Source organism: Helicoverpa zea, chromosome 13 (assembly GCF_022581195.2).
Source record: "Helicoverpa zea isolate HzStark_Cry1AcR chromosome 13, ilHelZeax1.1, whole genome shotgun sequence".
Lineage (NCBI taxonomy): Eukaryota > Metazoa > Arthropoda > Insecta > Lepidoptera > Noctuidae > Helicoverpa > Helicoverpa zea.
Window position 1 is genome coordinate 7,602,481 of NC_061464.1, and position 11,412 is coordinate 7,613,892.

The 11,412-nt window shown below is 32.3% G+C and overlaps 1 protein-coding gene across 1 annotated transcript in view; it reads left to right on the forward strand.

The window, feature by feature from the left end:
- The window catches only part of LOC124636059 (neuropeptides capa receptor-like), a 70,625-nt gene extending 59,922 nt beyond the window's left edge, over positions 1-10,703 (forward strand). Inside the window, exon 5 of the mRNA XM_047172013.1 lies at positions 10,352-10,703. Within this exon, the coding sequence (XP_047027969.1) occupies positions 10,352-10,607 (256 nt within the window). The 3' untranslated portion in view covers positions 10,608-10,703. The remainder of the gene's footprint in view (positions 1-10,351) is intronic.
- Positions 10,704-11,412: the final 709 nt, after the last annotated feature.

Genomic DNA, 11,412 nt, shown 5'->3' on the forward strand with positions numbered 1-11,412 from the left:
TAATGTAAATCACTTTGGCCAGTAAATCGGTAGATGAAGATTTTGAAAATAATTGAATTTTCTGTATTAATCTATCCTTTATTACTCTAAGGTTAAATTATATTAAGGTATCAAGTACCCGTGGATATTGGAAATCCGTTTAAAGATAAAAGTCCAGTTATTCTGTCGTCACTCGAGCAGATGTTTGATTTTCTTTTTTATTGTCACTTACATCATTTGTTATTTGTTTGCGTCTGAAGCTTAAATCTATTGTCAAACCCCACCGTTCTACATAAAAGAGGTTTCTATGTTACTACACTCATTTTAATGACGACATCAATACAGACCCTATTCACTGTGATTTTAATTAGCAATAAATATGCTTTCATTATGATGTTGTAAACTATAACCGACCGTTACAAAGTTAATAACGCACTGAGATCAGAGATTCTTTTAAATAATCAAAAATATTCATCATCCTCCGGTCCTTTTCCCAACAATATATTGGGGTCGGCTTCCAGTCTAACCGGATGTAAATAACCAAAAATATTGTAATGTTAAAAAGGAACAGTTTTAAATCCTACTGATTTTGCTCTCATAACATAAAGACACATTGACGTAGTTTTAGATATTCATAATTATAACTTTTGGACAGTAGTATGAAAGTTTAACGAGAACCTAGTACTATTGTAAGTTCCGAAAGTTCGAAGCGCGACGCTTAAATTATTTTAAACTGGATTTTGAGACTGACAATGAGGAGCTCAAAGTATTAGGTACCTTTCTATGTTCTTACTTCAGTTAGTTATTTATATAACTTTGATTGTCTTTCTCATAAGAACTGTAATGAACATTCTGTAAATTTACGATTCGTTAATAAAATATGTATATTTTAAATTATAAATGTATTACCTATTGCTGTTCACACCTTTTTACCTTAAATTCTGAATAATAATTAAGAAGGCAATATTTATTATTGCTTTTCAAATTAAATTTAATTGCGAGGCCCAGATGTCGGTGCCAGTTATATTAAATGAAAATACTAATTAACTCAAAAGTATTTTAGTATTTAGAAATTGTCTGCACACAATATTAGCATAACTAATATCACAAATACATTCGTTTGTTTGTTTTGTTTTATAGTGTAAATGAAATTTTACATGGAAAAAGACGCAATAAAAAGATATATAGGTTCTTTTTGATCCAAGTTCCATATTGACACAGACGAAACCACGAATACATGTTTACTGTTTAGTCATAATAATATATAACATATATGTCTAAACTTAGCAATTCAATTGAATTTCAATCCTGAAAAAATAAAAATATAGCATTACCAAAATTTAATCCAAATATAAACGATAAGAAGATCAAAGAATCGACCATTACTTAGGTCCTTTATACCTATCAAAAGATACACTATTATGGCATTACATAGACTCCACTATGAGGGTTTTCGTCAAAAGAATGAATTTTCACGAACATCATTTTTTATTTCGCCTAGCAATAGTATTTCATAATAATAATCTGTGACAAATTGTTGGAAAAAATAGCATTTTCAGCTGTTATTAAAATGAAATATGCGTGTCACCTTTGTTGTCGGTTGATTCGTTATGTGAAATATGTTTTTAGTCTAACGTTTGTGTATGATGGACTCACCCATTAGTGATTGAGGCTGAAACATTATCCTATCTCTGTTACACTTAGCTTCTGAGAAACTTTTAAGTAAGTAACTAACACGTAAAGTTAAGTAACGTTTGAGTATTTCGAGATAAACGCCTAATTTTTGTTTCCTGAATAAACTCTTAATTTTATATCATCATAAGATACAAAAAAAATCCCAGTTATCAACTATTCTTATCTATTGGCAAACTTATCCTACTTATTGAGCCTCATTACTCCCCTTTGAATGGACATAATCTGATCTAGTTGGAAAAACTAAATCTGAGCAAGAACGGCACAAACTTAGTTTGTAACTGTTCATAATAAATTGTGTTACGTTAGTTGAGAGCACGAGCATCCAATATTTATTAAGCCTATTGAGTTTACAGAAAGATTGCGGACTTTGATGTTTTTCTAGAATAACTTTAGCGGGATAAAGAATACATTTTACATCTAATAGGCTGACGGATTTTAAGGATTACTAAATTATTTTAGAGTTAAGCCGGTAGACGTCATGCCTTTGTTTTTTGAACATAATATGTACTAAAAAGATTTTACGTAACTCGTTTTGTCAAGAAATAATTTGAGAGCCTTTATTACATCACGATTAAAGCTTGGATGATAAATGTTAGCTTAGAATAGCAATAGCTGAACATTTTTCGAAAAGCTTCATATTGTATGTGTATAAGACGTTGTTTGATCAGGTAATCAGAGTCAAATACATTCATGTCACAAATCTAGCAAGTAAATAAAAAAGACAATACTTTTGTAATCAATACTTCAAATAAATACAAAGCAAATACAGATTTTTCATTGATACTTTGATTGCAAATAACTTTAAATCTTTCTTGACTCGCATTGTAATCAACCTTCAAAGAAACTTTAACTTTTTTTTTATTTTATTCTATGATTTGTAGTTGCTTTCAATCAAGATATTTTCTGTATCTATATCTCTCATATTTTAGAGACACAACAACTAACGAATAGTTATTTATAACAAATTGACGAAAAAGTTTTTATTGAATACGACTACACTTGATTATGATAACTTTATTTAATTTATAACTTTATTATTGAATTTCTAATTGAATAAACACAATTAGCTGGCTCACAAACATATAAAATGTATATATTTATTAATTTTAAGTACTTACTTAATATTTTGTAAGCTTGTAACTCGACGATTGACCAAAACAATTAACTTTTGCTGAATGACGAAAAGTTATTCACGGAAACAGACATTAAATTATTGACTTTTATGACAATTGATTCGATTTATTTGCTTCTTACAAATTGAACAGAAAAAAGTGAACCGTGTATCATTAATACAAGAACTAAGACATAATATAAAATAAGTAAAACATCTATAATACTAACTAGCCAGCGTAAATTGAGAAACTTTATCTATAATTCTGAAACTTAACGCATTTAGCTGCAGAGTTATGTCATTTGAATGTAAAAAAATCTTAATATGTTCACTGAACTATGGTGTCTGAGTACTTTTTGTCCGCGATATATCAACTAATTTTCAACTGCATAAACCGCAAACAAAATAACTCAGAAACTGTCCACTGAACTCTTAAAATATAGTAAATTACTAAAGCTTTTTACTACGTAAGTATTATTATAATCAGTACAGTTAGTAATTCTAGGGTACCTTGACACGAACTTCGTAATATATAGTGCAAAGTTCTTTAGTTACGCAGGCTACATTACATCTACTTAGTGGCTACGAGACACGTAGCGTTATCGTAGTAGTCTGCGTAGCGGCCGTAGCTACATATCTCGTAGCACCTAGTACAGTTATGAAGTAACTCAGTAACTTGGTTAATAAAGTACTGGAATGGTTTAGCCACACGAGACACTTTTAGAAGGTAAAAATTATATTTAATATGGAACACAACTTATTAATATAATGTTTGTTGTAGTTGAAAGTTCTCAAGAACAAATCACTGATTCAGTTCAAAGCATAGCAAAAGTTATTGCAATATGTATTTGAATATACATAACTTCGCAAAATCTACATAGTAACAACAATACCTGGCGAGTAATAACGCGAATAATATTTTAATTAAAAATACTCACGTCACAGGAATATTAATGAAAGTTGAACAATTTAGTAATATCTGTCGGCTCGATGTTGATTTTTTGTGAGCTTCGGTATTTTGTAATTTGTGTTTTGAAATAACTCTTTACAATTAGAGGTAGATAAATTCAGTTTGTACATGTGTACCGCTTAATACTTTCCGATTTAACACCGTATATGAGCCCTATAACACTTAATTGGTACATCACCATTATCTTGAAAAATTAATAAATATTCACTCCAACACTGATATTATTTTTCAAATCCATCCAATAGTTCCTGAAGCGCCTTTAGGCAAAAAAATATTAGGCAAGTATAGATTAAATCTGGTCAATGTGATTCACAAACACTGAGTCGGCATTACTTTCGCAATGGCTGACAAATTGATCACGCATCCTTATCAAGTTTTATTCCCACAAGGGACAATTGAAGTTTTCCGGACTTCTCCTGACACGTATAACGAATGTTTGTAAACACACCTAAAGTATAAGATAAAATGACAAAACACAAAAAGAATTACGCCTCGAGAGAGTCAATTACACTTTCTTCTTTTTTTCTTTGTAGAAATATTAATAAAATTCAAATTGAATTCGAGAAATAACGCTAAAGGGTTTGCAAGGCTGAATACATTGAATTATAAAGCCTATATCGAGGATAAATATTTACATTTACATACTCTCGTCTAAAAGAATATTTCGCACTTTTCACGTACAAAATGTACTACATATAGTTTACATAAGTTATTCAGTTTTTCTTTCAACCTTGAGAAATGCGAGTAACTTGGGGACCACAATATTTTGTCGGCCAGTTTACCTTGAAATTTTGTGGCAAAAACAAAGATAAATGATACATTCAGTAGCTAGACGGCTGCGTAAAGAAAAAAGTTCCGGTTTTCGAGACATTATGGGCATAAGTTTTTACGATACAATCTGTCAGTAAGTGTAAAAAAACAAGGAGAAACTTTTTTGGACATAATGTTCGCTTTAGTAGATAGTCTCAGTGTCTGTCCAAAGTGGGAAGATGATCTAGGTAATGAAACATGTGTGTTTTCGGAACATACCTACAGACTACATATAAATAACGTACATATGCATAACAAATAACGTTTCTTAAAATAAAGTAATGTGTATACGACGAAAGTAAGTAGGTACTTTATAATAAAACCAAACAATAAATGATTTCTTGATATTTAAAAAAAAACACCAAAAGTATAAATATATGAAGCACAAATGAAAATCGTGCTTGGCCTATATTTCAATGTTGAATTAACTTGTTATAAATTTTGACCTCAAACGTCCGTGTGATCTCTATAAATGGGACCTAATTCTTCAATTAAACCAAACAAATTGCTTTGCCTACAAGTTTAAATAGGACTTTGGTAGACCAACACTAAATAACTATCAAATTATGTTGCTCATTGTAATATTTCTCTTCGATGTCCACGGAATTTATATAAAGTATGTAACAATATCACATAAATGTTGATATAATAATATACCTCCTATACGAACCATACTTTTAGAAATTAGGTCACTCCCTACTTACTATTTACGTGTAGATCTCTCAAGGGTCTCAAGAGTAACTTTTTTTTTTCTGCAGGTATAAGTTTTTAATACATCGCACAAAAAGGGTGTACTTGTATCACACTTTCCAGGAATACTTACACCCAGAATTGGATTGCCATAGTTAAGCGATATTTTCACTTATAATACCACAAGAGCTTCAAAATTATCGGGTATTTTCCGATAGGTTCGTTGCAAACAAATGAAGGAGTCAAGTTTTTCAGGTTAAAAAATAACGAGCGCGAAGCGCGAGTGATTTTTCCTGAAAAACTTGACGACTTTATTTGTTTGCAGGGAACCTTGAGGGAAATGCCAGATAATTATGAAGCTCGTGTGGTATTCGGGAGATTATTTTTCCGTCCCAAATGTCGGCCACAACCTGTCAGTTTGACGTAGCAACGACCAGAGAAAATATTCAAAAAATTTTCAGTATAATACCATGTAGGTTGTACCACGTGACGTCGAATGGTGCAATTCTATTGGTCGATATTTGGGTCGGAAAAATAATCAATAGTATTTTTGAGTATTTTCGATGTTTCAGTGATCTCTCTGATTGCTGTCCCTTCGAGCTATGAGCGTGCACCTGTGTCTGCGCAAATGCTTGTGCAATATAAGTTATATGTCTTTATATGAGAACAGCCGCACCCCGTGGCAGAAATCGGGCTTGGACGCCATTATGTTCAATATAGATTTGGAATTATGGAAGAAATACTTAATCGAACAAATGAAATGAATGAATGAATATTAAATGTTGAATTTAAGTTTAACATATTCCTATAGTTATAATACTGACGAGTGATTAACTACAGAAACTTAATCGTCCTAACTGGCATACTGAGTTAATCGAGTCAGAGACAGGCAATGTTAATGAAGTTAGTGCTAGAGATTTAGCTAGATTGGATGATTTAGGCCTAGTAATTAACACTGCGTCTAGACTGACTTATGTTTAAATGTTACCCTTCATCTACCGATATGTCGGTACCTACCTACATATAAAATGACACACACGTGAGTAGTAAACAAATCGACTTTTCGCTTCGTTTCACGAAAAAAGACTTATTTACGACTTATATTATATGGATGATGGAATTTTATTCATATTCATATTCATATTATTTATTTGCATTCCACAATGTTTAAAGTAGGTGTTACAGTTACTTAGAGCTAGGTACAATTGTGGACCCTGTAGGGCACAGCAAAATAAAATAAAACTTACAACTAAAATTATTATTATTAAATCTATAGAGAAAAAAATATATATATGAAAAATACAACAATTGACTTATATTCTTATAGGAACAAGCGTGAGACTAGACAATAAGGTATACCGGTACAATTAAATAACACGTATTTGCTAATAATATAAAAGAAATAAAAAAGAAAAAAAAATACTGTAAGGTCGGAAAGTGTGATGTGTTGTTATGTGGTGTGTTGTGTGTAGACTATATCTTTATCATTCATGTATTCGTTTATTGAGTAGTAGGCTTTGTTGATGAGGATGTTTTTGAGTGCGCGTATGAATTTAGTTTCGCTAGTTTCATTTTTTAAAGAATCTGGTAATTTGTTGTATAGTTTGATAGACATTACATAGGGGCTATTGGTGTGAAGTGTCATGTGTGAAGAGGGAAACATTAACATGTTTTTGTGTCTAACTGGTCGATCATTATGTTTATTTCCACGGGTTATGAAGAAGTTTGCATTTCTTCTTACGAATTTACATATTTCTAAGATATAAATAGATGCTAGTGTTAATATTTCATACTTAATAAAAATAGGTTTACAGCTGTCGGTTTGTTCTATATTTTCTATAATTCGTATTAATTTCTTTTGGAGGATGAATAGGGTATTGGCGTCGGTACTGTTTCCCCACATAATAATGCCGTAGCTGAGCCATGAGTATGCGTAGGCGTAGTATGTGGTGATAGCAGTTGTTATGTCGGTGGTTTTCTTAACTTCTCGTAGTGCGTAACAGAATTTCGAGATTTTTGAATGTATATGTTTGATGTGTGGCTTCCAGGAAATGTGTGTATCTATGATCAGGCCTAACAACGAGAAATCGTTAACAACTTCTATTTTAGTATCGTTAGCTGTAAGGTTGATTTTTATCGGAGCTTTTTGACGTGGATGGAAAGTCATTATTTTTGTTTTTTTGTAATTTATTTCCAGATTGTGCTCAGTTAACCACTTTGTTGTTTTGTCTAGTATTATTTTTAACTGTTTGTTGATATCGTTGACGTTCTGGCTAGTGGTTAGTAAGGATATGTCATCTGCGAATAGCACACATGGTTCTTTCATTTTACTTATAGACTAAGCCCGTAAACATTATGCTAAAATCATTTTACAAGCCTTTTTTGTTCCATTACCTGCAAATTACGTCTAATTCCAAAAGACAAGCGTATTCACTCAAGCAAGTTACCTACAGACCCAAAAATGTTAAAAATATTGATAATATTATAGAGGTAGAATATTCAGAGCATTGTTCCAAAATTGTTAGAGTAACTTTAAATACTTTAACAGAGGCAATATCAGTGACTGAGACGAGCTTAGTTAATAGAATTAATGCAAAAGGGCTTTCAATGAAAACTGGGAAAATCAGAGGCATGCCAGCATATAATAAATGCTTGTCAGACTTGACGAGATTTAACGAAGCTAGAAAAATCAAGACAAGCGTGGGTGGAGCTCGTTTATTTTTGGTGTTAACGCCCCGTCAAGCAGAAAGGGGTGACGATATTTGACGTCACAGCTCGTCACGATATTCGCCTTTTGTGGTCAAGCTCAAAACTTACATGAAGCCAATATTATACGACCTCTATTATAGAAGCTGTTGATTTGCATTTGTGCATTATTCAAGGACGTAATTATGCTAATGATGCTCAACCCAAATCAATAAAAAAATAGGTATGTAATTTTATTTTTAATATTTTTTTTTCGGAAATCCGCCAATGTCACCTAGCCGTATTTAAACTCGGCGCGTGTGTTACTGGCCTTAAAACCGTGCTGCGCACTCACACAAATGCAAACACAAAGCATACGCAACGATCATTCATAATTTTTACGTATATTATTTATGTCATCCTCCTGAAATATTGCACAGATGCAAATCAACACCTTGTATTGGTTTCACGCACGTCCCGTGTAAAATACTTCCCCTACTTTGATAATGTAAAGTCTTATGTCACTCTGGGAAAATGTAACTTCTCTACAGTGAAATAGTGTTTCAAATTGGTTCTTTAGTTTTGAAACTTTAACAAAGAAACAAAAAATCCTCTTATATTACGTAGAAATATTCTTAAATATTATAGAGGTAGCATAGAAGTACAAAAACCCATGTGGGAAACAAGCGAGGACATTTTTTTCATGTCTAAAGTGTGACCAAAATAAAAATCAAGGTTACAATGTATTGTATTCTTTTCTCCAAAAAAATTAGGTTACGGACCAATGAATTTCAGGCTTAGGTCAAAAATAAAAATGGTTTTAATCAAATCGATAGTTTTCTTTAGAAAAAAAGCTTTACAAAGCGTATTTGGGGCGCCAGGATTGTTAAGGTTGAACTGACCTTTTGACTTCAGGAATTACAAGATAACTGACAAAGGGGTGCTGGTTCAAAGGTCGAGGAACCTTTGTTTCTTAAACCTAAGTGACTAATTTACTTAAAACTATGGTTTTTTCACCTACTGTATTTTGTACATCAAAGAAATATTAATTACTTAAACAATATTAATTAAGCACTTGGTCTTTACATTTCAGAGCTTCGTGGATAAAATAAAAATGTTTCTCAAATCCTTCACTCCCACATTCACCTTTATGTTATACGCAAAACGAATTAGCTGGAATCTATACTAATATTATAAAGCTGAAGAGTTTGTTTGAACGCGCTAATCTCAGGAACTACTGGTCCGATTTTAAATTTTATATCAGTGTTAGATAGCCCATTTATCGAGGAAGACTATAGGCTACTTTTTATCCCGGTACGGGAAGTAGTTCCCACGGGATGCGGGTGAAACCGCTGGCAGAAGCTAGTTGGTTAATAAAAATAGAAGTTTGTTCTATTTAAATCATTTGCCAAACTTATTGGCCGTCTGAAACTAAATTCCGAGCACAAGTACCTACGGACATCATGGTTTCATTGACTTATATGGGTGTACTAAGACTATACTAGAAGAAGCAAAAGGAACTAGCTCGGTCTCGTAAAATTAATCAAAAACATTTCTTATTCACCACGTAACCGGAATCTGTTAAAGTACGGTTAGTTAAATATTATAATCCGGAACGATTTCACCGGCTTAACAAATATACTTAAATCTGAAGAAAATATTATTAAAGCAAAGCTCTGCCTAGAGTTCTAACCATTTTCAGGTTCAACAAAAAATGTTAGGTAAAGAAAGAGAAAAAAGACAGTAAATGATATCTTCCAAGTAAATACAAAATTCTACTATTGAATAACATAAAAGTTACCTACTGTATTACATCCTCTTAAAGTTAAAGCTACTTCTTGTCATAATTGAAACTGGGACTCCATGAAAGTGTGAAATAAAAACATTCATTTTTGCAAAAAAGTTTAATTACGTTTGCTGAAACCCTTATGTGTGTTTTGGCCAGTCTAATAGCGTTTAAATAAAATATTAGTGTGTTAATTAAACTTTGCACACATAATCATAACCTTTTTCCGTCCTATTTTATTAATGAAGGGTGTTATGAAAACTAACAGGACCTGGGCCCTAGTGGTGAAACTACTACATCACTTAAAAGTTTTTTTTTTAACTACAGCTAGTTGTAATCTGGGGCATTGTGTCAACGTTTAAAAATTTAATGGTTTGGAACCCCTTGTGTTTTCAGAGCAAAAGACTACAAGAGCTACTTATTTTTTTACTTATACAATAGTCAAATAGTTATGGCTATTCTAATTTTTTTGAAAACGTATACAAAGATATGAAAAATAGGTATTGTTTTTACTGGGGCTCTGTTTAAACCATTCTTTTAAAAGCCATTAGACAATACGACTTGACACAGTAAGTCTATCATTTTATCTGTACAATATTTTACTAAGCAAAGCCATTTGTTCCAGATACCGCATCGCTTTCCAAGAGACTCTACTCTGCAGGAAGGTCCGTGGTCGGCGAGACTCCCGCATCATCAATTTGGATCACACGATCTGCCGGGAGGTCACGACCCTACCCAGCGTCAACTCGACTAGTATAAAACGAGAATCGAGAATATCATTTATTAGCAAAGTCGATTTCGTAAAAGATCCATCACCTTACTGTGTTAGTGAAGACAGAGATTGCGAAGAACCCGTTTTCAAAAGTTATTCGAAAACTTGAACCTGTTTTTGTAAAAATCCTCAGGTTCTGGTTGTCGATGAAAAATGTAAGGAATCTACTTTTGTATTATCGTGTAAATAAATAACTATTGACATATTTCTTCATTGGGTGAATGCAGTATCAAATGCTGAGACACGTTTATCGTAAGTGTTGTTAACAAAAGTGTGCAGGTTTTAACGAATTTTGGGATTTGTAGGTAAGTATAAGCTAGTTAAATCAGAGAGAAACTGATTCATTTATGTTTGTTAGGAGTCCTTTCTGTATATTCTGTATTCCTTTAGTATTGTCAGCTGCGAAATATTTTGGTAAAAACAGCAAAGGTCAATTAATGCCAGTGTTTTGTAAGGATGGTAAATATCTGGTTTTACCATATGTCGCAAAATATATGAATTCCTATGGATTAATAACACTAGTTTACAGTACATTTGTTGCCGGGATTTTTTAAGCTGTTGTTGACTACTCATATTTAACCATATTTAAAACTATTAGTAGTTTTTTTTTTATCAGCTCTAGTTTTTGAGATTCAGCTAAGTGCGGTTTAAAGAGAAAAAACGTGGATTTACCTTAAAGAATATTTGTTTAAAAATTATATTAATTGTTAAGTTCCAAAAAACTTGGCTTTAAAGCTCTTCTCTTATGTGTAGACTTTGGGAAATGGCGTATCAGAGACCAGCAATAGTCAGACATCATATTTACATCCCAGAAACCCTGATAACGTTCTTCCATGACACGTTAATCTTGATGCATACGTTCTCCCCTGCTCTTCGCTCATATCTCCTAAATTTTCTGGAAAATCTGTCCAGGT